Raw genomic sequence first — 19,670 nt, 5'->3', positions numbered from 1 at the left:
CATGTGGTAGGCATGTCCATGAGTGGAGCCAGCTGCCAGCTGGAGCCGGGGGTCAGACTTGATGGAGCAGGAGTACCTTTCTGACTCACTCTGTTTTTATGTTTCATTAGGAAATGTACCAGTATTTCATCTGGTAGAGTCACAGTTGCATGGTCCCTTTTCTTCTCACAGTTCCAGAGCTCCTCAGATCTTTTAACATTCCTCTGCAGTTTGCTCAGTCCTGTCTGAGGTGTGAGGTATACCCAAGTCCCAGACAAAAAATAGGCTTAAACTAAAAGCAGAATTAGCAAGGGAGCAGCATGTCACCTTACACTGATGTAAAAGTTCAGGAGGAAATGGCATTTGAGTGTGCCTTACCAGGAGACAAGCAGTTCTTCTATTTGGATTCTGCAGCAATAATCAAAGCAGTGGATGGAGATCAAACAGTTTATTCACAAAGCAAAGCAAGGATACAGCATAGCATGACAATATTCTCCTTTCTGTCACTGATAACCTCAGAAGAGCAGCCAAGTGCCTCTTGGTCTGCCTTGAGGTTTAGACTTTGAGTCATGGGATCCCTACCAAAAGTGCAGTGTGGGAAAAACAGTAGAATTATCTTCTCGCAGTACAATTATCTTCCTATGCCATTTCCCGTACAGAATCATGGTACATAAGAGCATCACAGCATGTTGGAACGTAAGAAAATCTGTCCAAGTAAAGTTTTTGCACTTACAATCTCAAATTTTGCCTGCTGTCTGGTAATCCTGTTAATGTCAACATTAGGGTAATCAAGGTTTTAGATGTTTGCAAATCTTTTATTCTTGTCATTTCCCCTGTCTCTTATATGTATTTGTCCTTTAATGCAAATTGATTTGTTTTAGTGTACAGTTGCAGAAGGCCATATTTCCTTCCTAGTGATTTTGTTCTTTGAAGTCTTAAAATGTGCCACTTTGATGGTTAGAACTAAATCTAAATACGCTTAATCACCCAGCATTACAAAGAGACCCTGTTCAGCCAGGCTCAGCAATCAGCCTTCCTGCATTTAAATTTCTCCAGCTTTCATTCGCATAAAATGTGCCCTTCACATATCACTTAGCGCACAAATGATAATAATTGGGCAGCGGGGGAGTAGGGAGAACAGCTGTTAGGGAGTGGGGGGGGAATGTATCTGAGAGCAGAAAGATGTTGATCAGCTTTTGTAGGAGCTTTATGAAGAAGCAAAGACACGGAATCTCTTTGAAAATATCACAATAGCTGTGTGAGTAGATTTGTCCCTCTTTGTGTGTGTGCATACGCTTAGCCTATTGCCCATGCCTTCCCCATCCCTTAGGCATTTCGAACTTTTCATTGAGTGTCGACTTCAGCTAAACTTTGCGATCACCTTTCGCAAAGACTAGCCATTTTGCAGCAACTAAAACTATCCCAAAGAAAAAGAAATGCAAGAAAGCAAAATGGCTGTCTGAGGAAGCTTTACAAATAGGTGAGGAAAGAAGGGAAGCAAAAGGCAAGGGAGAAAGAGAAAGATACACCCAATTGAATGCAGAATTCCAAAGAATAGCTAGAAGAGATAAGAATGCCTTCTTCAATGAACAGTGCAAAGAAATAGAAGAAAATAATAGAATAGGGAGGAGCAGAGATCTCTTCAAGAAAATTGGAGATATGAAGGGAACATTTCATGCAAAGATGGGCATGATAAAGGACCAAAATGGCAGGGACCTAACAGAGGCAGAAGTGATTAAGAAGAGGTGGCAAGACTACACAGAAGAACTATACAAGAAAGAGCTTAATGTCCCTGATAACCACGATGGGGTGGTCACTGACCTCGAGCCAGACATCCTGGAATGTGAAGTCAAGTGGGCCTTAGGAAGTCTGAGCAACAACAAAGCTAGTGGAGGTGACAGTATTCCAGCTGAGGTATTCAAAATCCTAAAAGACAATGCAGTAAAAGTGCTACACTCAATATGCCAGCAAATTTGGAAAACTCAACAGTGGCCGCAGGATTGGAAAAGGTCAGTTTCCATTCCGATCCCAAAGAAGGGCAATGCCAAAGAATATTCAAACGACCGCACCATTGCACTCATTTCACATGCTAGCAAAGTGATGCTCAAAATCCTACAAGCTAGGCTCCAGCAGTATGTGGACCGAGAACTACCAGAAGTACAGGCAGGATTTCGAAGAGGGAGAGGAACTAGAGATCAAATTGCCAACATACGCTGGATCATGGAGAAAGCTAGGGAGTTTAGAAAAGCATCTACTTCTGCTTCATTGACTATGCGGAAGCCTTTGATTGTGTGGATCACAACAAATTGTGGCAAGTTCTTAAAGATATGAGAGTACCGGACCATCTTATTTGTCTCTTGAGAAACCTATATGCGGGTCAAGAAGCAACAGTGAGAACTGGACACGGAACCACTGATTGGTTCAAAGTTGAGAAAGGAGTTCGACAAGGCTGTATACTGTCGCCCTGTCTATTTAACTTATATGCAGAGCACATCATGAGAAAGGTGGGGCTAAATGAATCACCAGTTGGAATTAAGATTGCTGGGAGAAATATCAACAACCTCAGATATGCAGATGATACCACTCTAATGACAGAAAGTGAAGAGGAACTAAAGTGTCTCTTGATGCAGGTGAAGGAGGAGAGTGCAAAAGTTGGCTTGAAATGCAACATTAAGAAAACTAAGATCATGGCATCCAGTCCTCTCACTTCCTGGCAAATAGATGGGGAAGAAATTGAGGTAGTGACAGATTTTATTTTCCTGTCTCCAAGATCACCGCAGACGACTGTAGCCAAGAAATTAAAAGACGCTTGCTCCTGGGGAGGAAAGCTATGGCAAATCCAGACAGCATACTAAAAAGCAGAGACATCACCCTGCCGACTCAAGTGCCTATAGTCAAGGCTATGGTTTTCCCAGTTGCAATGTATGGCTGTGAAAGCTGGACCATAAGGAAGACTGAGCACAAAAGGATTGAGGCCTTTGAATTGTGGTGCTGGAGGAGACTCCTGCGAGTCCCTTGGACCGCAAGGCGATCAAACTGGTTAGTCCTAGAGGAGATCAACCCTGACTGCTCTTTAGAAGGCCAGATCCTGAAGATGAAACTCAAATACTTTGGCCACCTAATGAGAAGATAGGACTCCCTGGAGAAGAGCCTAATGCTGGGAACAATAGGTGGCAATTGAAGAAGGGGACGGCAGAGGATGAGGTGGCTGGATGGAGTCACTGAAGCAGTTGGTGTGAGCTTGAGTGGACTCCGGGGGATGGTGGAGGACAGGAAGGCCTGGAGGAATGTTGTCCATGGGGTCACGATGGGTTGGACACAACTTCGTGACTAACAACAACAACAAAATTTTTTTGTAGAAATAAGTATATTTACAGTCTGTTCCTTTCCATGTATCTTTGCGAGCTGAACTGGGGAATTATCAGTGGGGTGGTCACTTACACCTAGACCCCCACACCCCAAAAAAAGAAGGAAAAGAAAAGCATCACCAAAACAGTGGTCCGATTTGTGGATTCGCATAATATTTCCATATGTTGTGGAAATTTCAGTGTGCCAATTTATGCATATAGAGACACATTTAGACATTACTGCTACAGTTTAAATGGAAATGCAGTGCAACAGTGGGGAAGACTGCCGACACTGCACTTCTTCTGCATGTTTTAGCCAGGTAAATGTTGTCAGGAACTACAGGCCCCCATTTTTATGTACGTGGATTTGTATAAATGCATAGAACTCCCCGCGTAACTATTATCCATAGGCTGTAACAGAAACAGATGAAATATCCAAATAAGGATCAGTTTGAAGGTGGTGACAGCATACCACCCATTCATATATTAAAAGCAGTGTTACTTCCTCCATCTGTTGCATCGTACTGAGTGTTTAGCTTTTTGGTTTTGTAATATCCGCTTTTTACCTGCCAAAAAGGTGCAGAGTATCCATTTCCTCAACCATTTGCTATTTTCCATGAAGCGGGCAAATAAAAGAGCATGGAGCGTTAAAGACTATTCCAGTACAAAATGTATCTGTGTAATGGCATCCTTCCAGTAAAAAACAACTACTAAACGTTTCCCATAAATTATCATTAGATGTATTGCAGTGTTGACAATTTGCTGAATTAGACCATCCCTTATTAAAGAGTTGTTGTGACGCACAATAGACATGAAAGAAAAGGTTTTACTGAAGATGCCAGAAGCATGATTCGCTGATGAGGCATTTTGTACTGGTGCCCACAGAGGCTTCTTCGATTCCCAAATGTGCATCAGTCCAAAATTTGGGGATCTTCGCAGTATAAAGCTGTATCAGCCCAAACATGCGTAGAGCAAAACGTGCTCTATGAGGGGACCTGTTGGCGGCATACAGGTATGTGAGGGGATGTCACACAGAGGTGGGAAGAGACCTGTTCTGCCCTGCAGAGGAAGGCAGGATGTTCTCCAACGGAGCAAAGCTCAGGGAACCCAGGTTCCGTTTGGGTGCCAGGAAGCACTACCTGACAGTCAGGACCCCGAGGGTGTGGAATGGGCTTCCGCGGGAGGTGGTTGAAGCCCCTTCGGTGAGGGTGTTCAAAGATAGGCTGGACATGCACATGGAGGGCGTGTCATGAGCGGAGCCGCCTGGAGCTGGGGGTCAGACCAGATCGCTTGGGAGACCCCTTCTGACCCTCTCTGTTTCTATGTTTCTAAAACTGAATTTCATGCAAGCACTTTCACTCAGGGCAATGGGACTTTCCCTTTTTCTCATCCCTGTGTGGAGTTTGGGCCAAGGGAGATATGGACCTTGCCTATTGCAGTGGGCACAGGGCCCACTGAATTAAGTGTCCCCCCAACCAGATGTGTGCATAGGATTGCAGATGTTCGGTGAAATCCTGTGGGTGCCAATGCAGAAGTAAGTTGCATGCTATTAAATGGGACTTGCTCTGAGATAATCATGCATAGATAGGATTGTAGTCTCAGAACATGAAGTACTAGTATCTATCCACATAGAAACTAATAAGGATTGGAAATAGTATTAAAAATACATCAACACATGCTAGTGTTCTAGCTTGGGATGGGCAACTTGCTGTGTGCGAAGGATGACTGTGAATTATATTATCCAATATTTCTATTTGTGTTGCTTATGGCACATGGCTGGGTAAGATCAGCAAAAGTCAGGGTAAGAATTACATCCAGGGTTTAGAGGGGTGGGCAAGGATTCCTCCAGGGGAGCCCATCTTCTGTTGTTTCGGGCATACCTGTCAGTGACAGTGACAGCAGCATTCTGAGGATGGTTGAGAGCAGCCATCTTAATCCAGTGCAGAGCCATGCTGAGGAAAATTACCATGGAAACTCCAGCCTACCCAAAGTGGAGGGCCTGGGGCTGGTGTCAGTGGTGCTAGCCATGGAGAGGAAGGTATTTCAGCATCTCCATCAGCCTTCCCCAACCTGGTGGCCTCCAGAGGCATTTGGACTGCAACTCCCAGAATCCCCATCCAGCAGGACCATTGACTGGGAATTCTGGGTGTTGCCAGGAAGGCACAGGGGTGGGCAAGTTTGCACTAGGAGGCAGGGGAAGGTCACACGCAGGCCCAGATGCAACATCGGGTTGTGGCTGTGTGGAGGTACAGCATGGTCCGAGTAACAGGAGAGGTGAGTGATCTGGGCAGCTGAGAGGACCGAAGCACCACTGCTGGTGCAGAAAAAGACTTCTCAGTGGAGGGAGGGAAGGCTGCATTGATCAACTGTTGGCTCTGCACTGACACGTCCCTGGAGCTTGGTGCATAATACACTTCAGCACTGCTGTTGCCTCTTGGAGTGCTAAAAATGAAACAATCGGCGGTTTAAAGGCAGGCTTAAAAACAACAGCTGACTGGCAGAACGCTTCACCTCCATCTCAAAATGATTTGCCAGTTTGGGTGATAAGGCTTGGTCAGGTTTTAGCAGTGATTGCATGTTTATCCCCTTTCACACACCCCATTCATATTGTTTTGATGTTGGGATGTGAGCCTTACTGCCATGTTATTTAGCAAATGACTGTTTGGAGTCCTTCGTACATGGACTACTTATTAGCTGCAACAAAAAAGTAGACCTCTCTCTCTCCACAGCCAATTAGTTTGATTAAAATAATTGGACTGTATATTGTAGCAAATGTCACTAAGCTGCTATGGTTAATTGGTTTAGCTCATGTCAGTTCCTATAATAGAGAAGCTAGGGCTATTTTGGGGTACCACTGAGAAGCATCCACCAAGGCTGCAGTGTAAGTACACCTGGACTCCACCGGTCTTACCTTTGAATAAATATGCACAGGATCAGCGTGAATATTCTGTGGATCCAGGTGCTCATACTGTGACATAAAGACCATTGAAACAAGGGCAAGTGGTGTGGTGAAAGGCATTGGATGGAATATTTAATTCCATCCTTCCTGAGACTGGAGAACTATTTTGGAGTGGGGAGCTCAGTTCTGTTCTGTAGCTATAATTTCCATGTGCATCCCATTTTTATTAATTTTCAGGAACAGACACACCAAAGTAGACACTGTTAGATCCTGGCCATAGGATAAGGACAACCATGGACAATAAGTCCAGGTAGTGAATCTCTTCCAGGAAAATATTCCAACTGAATATTCATTCCCACCCACCCCCATTTAAGGGTACAGAAGTGTTTTTAGTGCTGTCACATTAAAAAAACCTTGAGGGCAAGTCCTTGTGCTACCAATGGAGAATGGACATGCAATGACTCCTGAAGACCAGCCCCCTTCAGATGTGTTAGACTATAGCGCCCATCATCCTTGGCCACTGTCCATGGATCAATGACCTTTTCACATTGCTTTTCCCTGCACTACTCCATGCAGTTATTAACGCTTCCTGAAGTGCTTGGCCAGCATCTGTGGTTCTGGATTAAGGAGGCCACGCTGGTGATGCAGGTGGACATGTTGTATGTGGCCTTACTGAAGGCCACATGAGTAGCAGCTTCCGCAGGTGGGTAGCTTGCAACCCGTGGGCTGGATGTACCTTTCCTGCCCTTTCCTGGATTTCCAGCTGCCTCCGTCACCAACGCCACACAGCTTGCTGCAAGAGTGACACAAGCTAGCGTCCCTTTGGCCACCACCAGCAACTTTGGGGGCATCGGCAGTGGTGTGACCTGCTTGGTGGCCTGGGGGGGTCATTGTGGTCTTCCACCCCCTGAAGATTGCCCCTGCTGGTGCTAATATGCCTGTTAAATCAGGCCACTAATCTCCTCATTGTGGTACAGTATGATTGCCCATGGGGGACGCTACTTGTATTGGATGAATTATTTATTCTTCTATTTTATTTAACCATTTCTTTTGGTTGGAATGTTTCTGTAAGAACAGCCTACTCTATCAAAATGATTAATAAAACATTATTCAAATGGGGGCATGCAATTAGAATGAAAAGGCACTAATGAGAATACAAATCTGACTATGGAGACAGCTGAATCTGTTGGCGATCTGGATTTTATGTGCATCTTCTTAAATCTTTTCTACCCAGCTGACGTGCACAATGCAGAAAAGTTGCTCACCAAAAAAAATTAACATTTTTCTTTCATTAAACAAAGAAAAAATAATGCAAGATGTGCTTAGCTTTTCTGGGCCTCTACAGAGCTTCAGCTTTCCATATATAACAATTGTTATTCCTATTTCAGAAAGTGTTATTACACAGCTGAATGATGGTTTGAAGAACAGAAATGCTCCCTTTTTTGTTTTTTGTTTTTTTCATCTCTCTCTGGAGCTAATTGCTAATTTTTCCCAATCTTGCCTTGAAGGAAGACTGCAGTATGATAAAATATTGAGAAATTATGCAGTTCACAATCCCTAAACACATCTCTGTGATGTGGGTGCCAAAACAAAGATTCCAAGGATTTTGATGGCAACTGTGTGAAGTTTTAGGCTGCTAACCACTCCCGGAGTTTCTGAATGCTACGGGGATTTTCTGTAGAGAGACTCAAAAGGACTGGAAGCATGGGAGGAGAGAAAAAAGCACATGCAGGATGAGAAGTCCATGGGCAGGTTCACATTACACAACAAGCTGTGGTGGCATCTTGCGCATGATGGTCTGTTGTGTCGTTGGATCCCAGGATGATACGTTTGGTTTCAAGAAACAACAGTCTGTTCTAGGGTTGCCATGCCTTGCCCTGGTTTCTCTGGTTGTCTGAACACGGCATTGTGGCTTCTGCAGTTCTGATATGTGGCTGTCAGAGAGTCCCCTAGCAAGAGCAGGAACTGCCGCAGCCACCCAGTGTGGGGATGTATTTTGGGTGCTGTGGCTGATGGGATATATGCCAACAGAGGGCAGACTGCGTGAAGAGGGTGGAAAGCACGCTAGCATCAAAACCCTTAATCGTCTGCCAAGCACTTCCATGCAAAAACATACACAGTGTGGAAATAACAGGTTGCTTGTCGTGACATGTGAACCCAGCCTGTGTGTGAAGGACCAAAACTGAGTTTAGTATTGTATTAAACATTCCCCACTGTCCACTGCATGTTTTGAAAAAGACTATCCATAAACTGGGCGTGCATCATCCCTTCAGTAGGACTCTGAGTGGAGCTACTTATTTCCTCACTGCTAGACTTTCGGTACGGAGTCACTAGTTCTCATGAAACTGAAAGGGCTCTGTAAAATTAACTCCTGTTTTCACTGGGTTCCCTAAAGCCCATCCCCATTTATTTGAAAATCTGAGATTCTTTAACATTTTCAGGGGTGGCAGGCAAAGCATTGTCTTCATTCAGTCAGTTTAGCAGAACAGAAAATGCATGTTTAATTGAGCAACTTTCCTAGATGGTTCATTTGGACGAACTATTATCAGAATCCAGATGATGCATTTAGAGAATGGAGTGGAAATGTTTGTTTCATGCAGGATTCTTTGCTTTTTTTGACATCTCGCTACTGCAAACAGTATCTTAGGGCATCCCATGATAAAACAGCTTATTAATATGTAGGTTTTTGCAAAGATTCACAAGGTGCTTGCCATTTTTAATCATCGTAAACATGAATTCTCTTTAGGTTTCAGTTCTGTTTGTTCTTTCTGCACGCACAGCATTGATTCTCGCCAGTCTGCCTGAGCTTCTGAACCTCAGCAGACGAGCAGGGAGTGAATGACTGACATGTACACCACGGTCAGATTTTGTTGAGATGTCCGTGAGATGTATAAGGTATAAGGAGCTGCCATAAAACTCACTTCATTAAGTCCAATGCTGTCTCTTTGGACTAGCAGGCTTGCTTCAAGGTTTCAGTCAAGGATCCTTCCCAGTCCTGCTCCTTCCTGAGATATTTTATCTGCAGTAGCAGGTTACTGACTCTTTGGCACATGAAGCCTGTACTCTCTGGCTGATCTTTGAGTCCTTTCGAAGCAGCAGATTTTGGGAAGAAAGTGATGTGCCTACAGCTTGTGGTTTGGCAATTCTGAAGGATTCTTCCTTGCTCCATTGCTACTGGTGGACTTTTTAAAGGGGCAGGCAAGATCTGGGTTGGCTCCTTGGATAACCTCCCTCAGCAAGCCTAGGCTCTTATCTATATTGTCAGTGGCTGTTCCCCTTCTTCCTTGTCACCATTGCCACCACCACTGGCTTGCTTGCCTGGCTGATCAGGAGTCAGAGAGCAAGTAAACATCAGCCAGCCAGCAGCAACTACATTTAAAACACCGCATCATGTTAAACGATTGACATCTTTTAAATATAAATCCTTCTCTGGTCAATTGTTTTCTGTCGTCCTATTGCTAAACATCAAAACATTTGGCTTGCAGCCACCTGTCCCGCAACAACCATGTTGGATTAGAAGCAGTATGTTCTTGGCCTCTTTGTGTTGAGGGTGAAAAGTGCCCTGTGAGCTGAAGATTTTTGCTGTGTTAGAGGAAATAGTTCATTGTAAGAGAAAACCAGAGAGTTTATGGTAGGTCCCTGAGAGGTTTACCTGGAGGCAAAATTGCTTTGTTGTTTGCAAGTGACCCCACCAGGTGCTTTCTATAACCTGTCAGGTTCTGCCATGCTCTGGCAGGTCATAAAAGGGCACAGTCCTGGAAAAAAGGCTGAGTATCCATGAAAGCTGAGTGCAACAGTATTTCAAAGTTCTCAACAAATATGTTTTCAGAAGGTGCATAAAGCTGAACACTTAGAGGGCTCAACTGTAGGTACCACAAGGTCCAATTTCCTGACAGGATCCGGCCTTGAGAACAGACTACTGAAACCTTCGAGTCTATGGACATTTGTATGGGAGATATGTAACTATATGATGTCTATGGAGGCATTCTGACTTGGGTGACAAATTGGGGAACTATTAAAATGTAGCAGATTTTCTATTTTCTTGTTGATTATTCAGTTACCATTGCTGGATTTCATCTGGATTTCCTGTCTCATGCACCAGGATGTACTTTGCTATTTCAAGATATATAACCCTGAAACAAACAAAAAAATTGTTTTGGGTAAAGCAAAAGGGAATCAAAATGGAACTGTAATGTTCTGTGCACTATTTTCTTACTCCTTTTTGTTGTGTTGCTTGCTTGTTTGAATAATACATGCTTCAGTTATACCCTGTAAAGTGACTGTATTTTTTCTTCACTTTTGCAGGTTGTTTTAGTCTTCGCTCTTAGTATTGGTGCTCTTGTAATATACTTCATAGATTCGTCAAAGTGAGTATTCTAATACACTTCCTGTTCTTTTCCAACACACTCTAAAGCAATTATGAGTAGTTAAATTGCTCCATTCATCTACTTCAGCTGAAAGCTTTGTGCTCATCACCTGTGTACCATAAGAAAAAGGGGAGGGGGTTAAAATCCTGCCATTTCTCAGCATTACTCACAAAGATATTGGGGAAGCTTTTTTTTTTTTTTTAATTGTGGAGGTGTGCTTCTATTTTTCATGTTTTGAGTTGGGATAGGAATAAGTGAAGTGTTCTCAGAACAGTTTAGACAAATCTGTTCTTGCAGTGAGTATGTTAAGTATCAGTTTATATTAAAACAGCATTAGTGTGACATGACACAGGAAAGCTCATCCAGGAACTTTCAGAGCTATAAAAATCGTGATCTGCACCTAGTTCCTGAGGGCCCAGTTAGATGCTCTAGGTACCACGTTGCTGCCAGGGTGCATCTTTTCCCTCTCCCTTCCCTCCTGCTCTGGTGCCACTGCGTTCCATGTCCCCCCAGCCATTGGTTGCCAATGCTGTGGAAGGGGAGCAGAGAGCGTGGAGAGCTACAGCATCACTGCAGAAGGGAAGCTCAGCTGGGTTTTCTGGGAGGGAAGCAGCCATTGCAGTGAGAGACACACCTAATGCCAAGGGCATTGCAAGGCCGTACCAGATACCCTCATACAGATGGGCAACCTGCAGCCCTCCAGATATTGGCAGGCTCCTGTTTCCGCCAGCATAGCCAGTTGCTGGGGATACTGGAGTTCAGGTCCATCAACAACTGGAGGGCCACAAGTTGCCTTCCCTTGCCCTAATATCTAGCTGGGCACTGATAATGCCAGCAGTATCTTTAAAAGGATCGGCTGATACCTCCTCCTGTGGTGTCATCTAGTCTATTGGAAGCTGTAGGAGCCTGAAAATAATGTGATGCTTCATTTGTGGCTGACAGTGGCTGATGAATGGCAGGGAGATGATCCCACGTGGGTCAAAAGATGCCAAAACTGCATCATGGGGTATTTTTGAAGTATTTATATTATTTGAAGCAATATAAAGAAGGATCAGCACATTTGGTTGCAGTTAGATGAGTATAATTTATCATCAGATGATAACACATCTATGGTTCCATCCTTACGATCAAAATAGATAGTTTTTATATAAGAAAGGACTACCACTTTAGCAGCCCATATGATTACACGCACTAAATACTGCTCATATAGCTAGTTTAACACATTGGATGGAGTGCAGCCATAGGGGAAAACATTTCCATATTCTGTACATTTCATTGAAGAGATTTGAGCAGGTGGTTGTGTGTCAAGGATGCCACCCCCACACAGTTTGACTAAGATGCTTTGGTTCCATGGGCAGGTGTGTCTGTTGATCACCTGATCAAGAGAGAAAAATGTAGCTGCATGGATAGAGCCCACTTAGCAAGATGTGTAAATTCCAACTGAATGTTCTAGTCTTCAAGATTTAATTTACAGGCTGTGGTTCCTCAAGCTGAATAGCATGAAGTGGTACCAGAAAATGCAGATGTATTGCTGAAGCAGTATTAAAGAATAAGCACATTTTGCCATGACAAAAGAAGCAAGCCACACTGCTGCATATAATGCAGCTGGGATGATTGGAAGCATGTTAGAAATTGGGGCTAGAATTTTCTTACTGCAAGTTCCATTTCTCTCAATCAACACAGCAATCATTGCAGAGAATTAAATTTTATTAACTGGCAGTCTTGCTTGACAGAACACAAATAACCTTGTTTGGCAGGCTTCTTGTTTTCCCAGGATCTCTGTGCTCAACCAAGTCAAAACCCTACCTAATATTATCTTCAGTTTGTTATCTAACATATATCTAGGGAAGAGACTCAAGACCTTCAGCATCTAACCCTAAGAGGTCTCAGTCCTAATACAGAAATACTTAAGGCTGACTTCAGAGGCATCTTTGTGAAGGTGCATTTTTTCCTAAATCAGGAAGCTTTTTGATTCTCTTTACCCCTGTTCCAAAACACATCTTTGCCCTAGAAGCCAGTGTACCGCATGTACCAAACACCCTGCACTTACAGTCAGCACACACAGATGATCAGGACTAATATTCTCATAAGACCCACTGCATTCGTATCCACAACACATGTTACATTCACATTTTCTTTATTTTTCAAGTTTGTATGATGCTCCATAGCCAGAGGCTCTCTGGGTAGCTTGCAGCTCTACCTACCTACCTACCTACCTACCTACCTACCTACCTATCTATCAATCATACAAATAAAAATAACAACCAAACCATCAAACATACTAGAATTAAAATGCAATATAAATATAACCATATAAATAGGAACAGGAGGAAATAAACATGATATAACCAATACTGAAGGGACTGCAGGTGGTGCAGTGGTTTAAACTGCTGTGCTGCTGGGCTGGTTGATCGAAAAGTTGCTGGTTCAAATCTGCACAACGGGGTGAGTTCCCGTTGCTCCGTCCCAGCTCCTGCCAACCTTGCAGTTCGAAAGCATGCAAATGCAAGTAGATAAAAAGGCACCTCTTCGGTGGGAAGGGAACAGCGTTCCGTGCACTTTGGTGTTTAGTCATGCCAGCCACATGACCATGGAGACTGTCTTTGGACAAACGCTGGCTCCCTCGGCTAGGAAACGGAGATGAGCACTGCCCCCGAGAATCAGGCATGCCTGGACATAACGTCAAGGGGAAACCTTTACCTTTACCTTTAACCAATACTGACAACCAATAAAACAGTAAACCAGCAGTAAACCAATAATCCAATCTAAAAATAGATGCTAAATAAAAAAGTCTTAACTTGACACTGAAAGCAAGATGAAGTGGGTGCCAGTTGCACCTCCCTTGGAAGGGAATTCCAGAAGTGAGGTATGACAACCAAGAAGGCCCTTTCTCTCACCAATCCTCCCTCACCTAATTTGGGGGGGGGGGGTTTCAAGAAGGAGGCCCTCCATGATGACCGGAGGGAAATACGGAGACGGGTGTGACAGCTCTCCCAGTGAAATCAATGGGACTTACAAACACTTGACCTTGGCTTGCTCGCCCTGCATTTCCGCTGAGAAGCGAGCATAACAGAACACATTGCCAACACCTGTATCAAACAAGTATATTTTTCAGGGAGCTACAACTGAATCCTACATACACTCAGTTTGCACGATCATCAGCTTCTTCTCTGTGTCCCCATGCAGGGCACTTCAGAACTGCTTGCACTTTATATAGGTCACCTAATGAGGGCTTCACGCCTTCTTCTAGGCACACTTTTACTCTCTGAAAGTAGAACAAGGAATGAGAGCTTGTTCTAAGAAAAATTGCTGCCTTAAAGAATGTCAGACTAAACTGTTATTGGAATACCTGTCTGCTTTGTCTGGGGGAAATTGCCATAGCTTGTCCAGTGGCTACAGAGAAATGCTGAACTCAGCTCTCTAGAGTAAGATGTTCTGATTCAATTTCTCACATTAAAGGCTGAACCAAGCTTTCTTAAGCCTGTGTACAATCAAATGGAGTGAAATATGATTGTGTTAGAATTTCCAGTGGGGGTCTTATCTTTAGTAAAAGTCATGTCAAAATGGGTCTACATTTGTGATTACTGAGAAACAAGGAATGAGCAAATAGGAAGGAAGGAAGGAAGGAAGGAAGGAAGGAAGGAAGGAGGAAGGAAGGAAATTGTCACAAAGGCTGAAAAAGCCAAGAAGAAGGAACTCTCTTTTGTGGACAATGGAAGCCATAATGGCCCATAAAATGTTGTGCAAAAGAAAGATGTGACAGTAATGAATATATTACAAAATGCTAGCTCAGACTTAACATTAAACACAGAAATGCATGATCACGCATAATGCAGAAGTCTCATCTACTTGATAGGAAGAGCTACATGTTGCAAGGGTTCCACACCTCAGTGATACCATGGTTCGAACTACTGCAAAGAGGAATGTGAGGCAGGTTACTTAGGTTGTTTCCCAAGGTTGTGATCATGAGCACACAAGACAATGGCTAGAAGGATCGTGACTGTATCCCTGTGACCAATACCTAGTCCTGAAGTAATATAACATGCTTCCGGCTTGACCTTTTACAGCTGGTCAAGGCAAGAGCTATTTGGGACATTTTAACATCCCAGCAAAGCTGGTGACCAATTTTCAAAATGTCACATTGCATCAGTCATTCCTAGATTTGTTTCTCATATTGAAAAAGGGTTTCGGCAAAGGAAAGAGAAGTTTTGTTGGTTGTAGACACAGAACCATGCTGTAAAACAAGGGGATTATTCCACAGTCCTAACTGGGGCCATGTAGGTGCCCCATCCCTCCTTCTGACGTGTGCCAGCTATCCCCACCCCCTTCCCCTGTGGCCATTTGTTTTTTGGTCTCTTGCTTTTTGCACAGCCCCCCCCCCCCCGCCATTCTAAAAAAAGTCTAAAAGTTTCTCCTAAACCTTTCAGGAAAAATTGTTGGCATGTTTGCACCACCCACTTTCCTTTCAGTCATCCTCACCACTGGAATGCCTCCTGCAAGAGCTTCCTCAAAGATGAATTGAGTGGAAATGCTTTCTAACTAGTATTGATCAATGCTGAATGGTTTTCTATTGCATACTCAGTGGGGAAAGGGAATGGCTGTAATGTCAGCCTGCTACAAAGCGCTTTGATAAAATTGCTTGCCTCCTTTTTGGTGCAGATCCCACCATTATCTCCTGTAGAGTTGTCCAACTTCAATGTCTGCCCTCCAATTTGTGTGGAATTCAGTTTTGCTATTGTCACCTGTTGCAACGGCACCTCTTGTGCGCTCAATCCTTCATTTTGTGATTGCTCAAAGCTAGTCGGGAGGTGTTGGGGCCATCTCTGCTGGTGGTTAGAAGTGCTCTCCTGTGGTGGGGAGAGATGCCTGCTTCTTTGAAGCAGGTTGTAATAGGTCCTCTGATTAAAAAGCAGACACTTGGTGTGTCTGGTTTTAGCCATGTTGTATTCATTTCAGTCTTCCCATGTTTGGGTGATACGATCCAGTGACCAAGACAAGCAGGCCCAGGGTTCTAGACTTATGCCAATGGAGGTTCATGCCATGGCAAGGTGGCATAGACTGTTGTGATAGCCCCAATGGGCAAATTTTGTCTAGAGCTCAGCAGTGACAGTGAGGCCCTTTCCACAGTCTGAGACTTCTCAGTGGCATTGAGACCCGGTAGACCAGTAGCTCCTTCTGGCCCAAGGGACTGGTGGGAGGAGGCACCATCCTCTAACAGTTCTACTCCTGCTTAGCTGCTTGGTGCCAGATCGGGTAGTCACCTCTTTGATTTGGTGCCTCAATGCCGTTATGATTAGAAGAGGAATCTCAACAAGATACAGGTTCCATAAACAATAGGAAATACAGAAGTCGTTAAGGCAGCCAATCTTGGATCTTGCTTTTGTTCTTCATGGGTTGGTTCCTGCTTGAATTGCTGCAACACACTTTATAAAGGTCTGCCCTTGAAGATGGTCCAGAAACTTCCAGTCGTATAGTGTATGGCTGCCCATTTCTGATTGGATGATGCAAGCTGCCATCTCTCTTCTGTCGCCATGATTATAGTTCTGGGTTTACCAAATTCACACACCACAAAGTGATCACAAACTGCAGTCAACGTTGGTGCATTTCTAAGTTTGCAGTCTGATCCATGCATACGTCTGATAAATGTGCATGAAGTAATGTACACTTTCGAAAAAATGCAAATACATTTTTATCCATGGGAGAAGAGTTTGTTTCAGAAATATGCAGAAGGGATGCATACATTTAGGAAAATATGCATTGGTTTTCAAGAGAAAGTGGGGGAAGCTTGCAGTCGAATACAGACTTGAGTCAGAACAGCTTTAAGATGAAATTTGGAAAATTTGGGTGAGCTCAGGTGTTACTGATTCACACATCTCTAATGGCAGCTACCATAGAAAGATGATCCCGTGTTTGGAAACACTGCCCTATGAGGAGAGACTGAGAAAACTGGGAAGAGAAGAGAAGACTGAGGGGGGACATAATATCCCTCTATAAGTACCACAAAGGCTGTCACAAAGAGGAAGGACAAGATCTCTTCTTGCTGATGCCAGAGTGTGGAACATGGAATAATAACTTCATGTTGCAACAACCCAGATGCAGGCTAGGCATCAGGAAGAGCTTCCTCACTGCCAGAGCAATACGGCAGTGGAACCAGCTCCCTCGAGGGGCAGTGGGTTCTCCCACAATGGAGACATTCAAAAAGAAACTGGGCAGTCATCTGAGTGAGATGGTGTAATTGGTGCCCTGCAACAGCACGGGGCTGGACCTGATGGCCTTCATGCCCCCTTCCAACTCTACTATTCTATGATTCTATGACTATTGGCAGTTCATGGGCAGCACACAAGTCCTTTAGTACAGCTAGTCTGATAACTGCAGAAGTCCTGTCTTTAGCCTGAAGTTCCAAGGGGTGACCCTCGGGTCCGGAGGCCTTGACTTAATTCTTGGTTTTCACCTGAGAGGTCTTGACTAAAATTTCCAGGTCACAGGTGCATGTTCTTCCTCTTCAGGGAAGTCACCCCAGCCCCCCAGATTCTGTCTGCTAGATTTCACAGTGTAAGACTTTAGACATGGGTGATTCAGGATCATTACAGAACACAGGATAGCAGTGGGCAGGCATGCATCCAAAAAATGTGGATTTCAGTTAGGGTGGTCAAGCAATCCTGGGCTTGCTTTGCTGTGCACAAAAATGTGCATTCAGAGGGTGCAGCTTTGTGCTGATTGGACTGAACATGCATTTTAATTCTCTTTTATTATGTTTCTGTTTATTGAATGGCATATGAACTAAACATTATTCTACAGACTGAAAAGAAAGATAGAAAGACACAATTAGCATGGGTAGGGGTCCATTCATTTTGGACAATATTTTCCTGTGGGAGATTAAAAAGCAGAGCACAAATGTATATAGTTATTGTGGTCATCTTCTGTTATCACAACAAATGCTCCATGTAGATCTTGCTTTAAAAGCTGTGGTTCCTGTTTTAATCAACCCGCTCCCAACCCGCTGCATCCCTGCTTTAATCCCAGAAAAAGACATAATCACATCTTGCTTGGGCCTCAGTAGCAGACATTTTGTTGATTAGTAGAATCCGCTTTACTATACCATCACATTGTATGCTCATATGGCTTTAAAAGGAATAGTTTCCTGATGGCTTTGGGCTGTGATTTGCTCCAGCCTACTCCCAAGTGCTGGAAATGTCTGTTGCTTATTTGCCACGTTAATTTGGGTAACTGGTAGAATTCTGTCTCCACTCTGTAAAGCATTTCCACTAAATGACTTCTAATGTGTTGCTTGCGTGTCCACAAATGCAAGACTTTTGGATCTGCAAACTGCCTAGATTTTTACTTGCTCAGTGGCTCAAAAGAGTACTTAAACTTTGATGTGTTTACCTTGTACAAGTTCCCGGCGAAGATTCTGCTTTTAGGCTCCAAACATGATGATGTTATTATGCAGGGGGAAAAGAACCTTGTATTCAAGGTCTGTCTCTGTTTTCTTTGTTGAGAAGCAGTTTCACTAAAGCAATAGCTGCTTTTGACTGCTAAGAGCAGGGCAAGCTATCAGAAAGTCATGGAGGAAGCAAGAAGCATTTGCAGCGAAATGGGTTCTGCACCATTTATTCCTGGCCCACCCAGTCTGGAGCCCGAGAGAACCTCAGCTGCTGAGCAGATTGGCATTGCTTGTGTGCATCCCTGGGAAGCCCTGTGCTGGTCTCTGTCAGAGGTCACAGCCGTCTTCTTCAGCACCCAGTCGCTGTTCGCAGACATTCAGTAGCTCCTGCAATGGTTGTTGCTAATGAAGATCATGCACATGCAACCTCCCTTGATGTCTTTGCTTCTGGAGCTCACTCATCTGGCACGTTCTCTCATGAAATATCAGCCGGCAGGGGCAGCAAGTAAAGCAGGCCATGCTCGCTTCCACGCATTTGCCACTGTCAGCTTAAAGAAGTTTGGGATGGAGCCAATGATTCGGGGATTCGCTTATCAAAAACCTCCAGCTCACGCAGGTGCATTCAGCATTTGCAGGGGAGCTGCTGCAGTATCTTCATCATTTGACTGACCTTTCCTTGGCCCAAGTTCAACTTTCCAATATCCTATTTTAGATAAGGTGAATAAAGCAGTGCACAAAATTCCAAATGATTTCTATCACGGCATTATGAGGCGGGCAGTTCCCTTCTCCTCCCATCGCTTAATGGCCCTCGCACATGGAGCCCGACTTTGTCATTGCTGCCACGCAGTGCTGATGCTTCAGTGAGCCTTCCAACATGCACTTAAGCTCTTTCCTGAGTAGTTCATCAGTGCATGCATGAATGTGAGGCACCCCGCCTCAGTGTGTGTCACTTTCTACTTGCATTCAGCCCAACTCGTTTGCCAGTGCTTATTCCCAAGTTGGAACAGATCCTTTTGAGGCGCTTCACAGCGTGATTTTGTTTTCATCATCCTGAATAATTTGGAGGCATCTGTGAAATTGGCTAGCTTACAGCTAACTCCAGAGTTACTTACTGCTAACTTAATAAATAAGTTAAGAGCACCTGCTCCAAATTCCACTGCATCTTCTTGGGGACCTTAACCTCTGCTTTTCACTCTATAACCAGTTTAACTAGACCTGAACTCTCTGAGATGGGATGCTTGCAACAAAAACAGTCACTTATGAGGGACATAGAAAATAGAAGCAGAGCGAGTCAGAAGGGGTCTCCTGGGCCATCTAGTCTGACCCCAGGCTTTAGCTGGCTCCACTCATGACTTGCCTACCATGTGCATGTCCAGCCCCTCCTTGAACACCCACACCGATGGGGCCTCAGCCACCTCTCTTGCAAGCCCATTCTATTCCCTAGGGAACCTAACCGTCAGGCAGTACTTCCTTTAGGGTAGGTACATCCACCCTAAATCTTGGTTCCCTGAGCTTTGCTCCATTGGAATGCCTCCTGCCCTCCACTGCAGAGTAAAAAAGGTTGTGTCCCACATCTGCATGGTACCCCCTCACGTACCTGTACGTGGCTAACAGCTCTCCTCTGAGTCTCCTCAAGGCTGCAAAGACCCAACTCCCTCATTCTCTCCTCACATGGCTTCCCCTGCAACCCAGCC

At 44.3% G+C, this 19,670-nt stretch overlaps 1 protein-coding gene across 13 annotated transcripts in view; it reads left to right on the top strand.

Annotated features, from left to right (window-relative positions):
- Positions 1-19,670, top strand: part of KCNMA1 (potassium calcium-activated channel subfamily M alpha 1) — a 500,168-nt gene that overhangs the window by 201,687 nt on the left and 278,811 nt on the right. For all 13 annotated transcript variants that reach the window (XM_044420272.1, XM_044420268.1, XM_044420271.1 and 10 more), the window contains exon 3: positions 10,531-10,592. In XM_044420272.1, coding sequence (XP_044276207.1) covers positions 10,531-10,592 — 62 coding nt within the window. The remainder of the gene's footprint in view (positions 1-10,530; positions 10,593-19,670) is intronic.

The sequence above is a fragment of the Varanus komodoensis genome, unplaced genomic scaffold (assembly GCF_004798865.1).
Source record: "Varanus komodoensis strain SLA01 unplaced genomic scaffold, ASM479886v1 scaffold11, whole genome shotgun sequence".
Lineage (NCBI taxonomy): Eukaryota > Metazoa > Chordata > Lepidosauria > Squamata > Varanidae > Varanus > Varanus komodoensis.
Note: the sequence above shows the minus strand (reverse complement) of the source record. Positions and strands in the feature narration are given on the sequence as shown.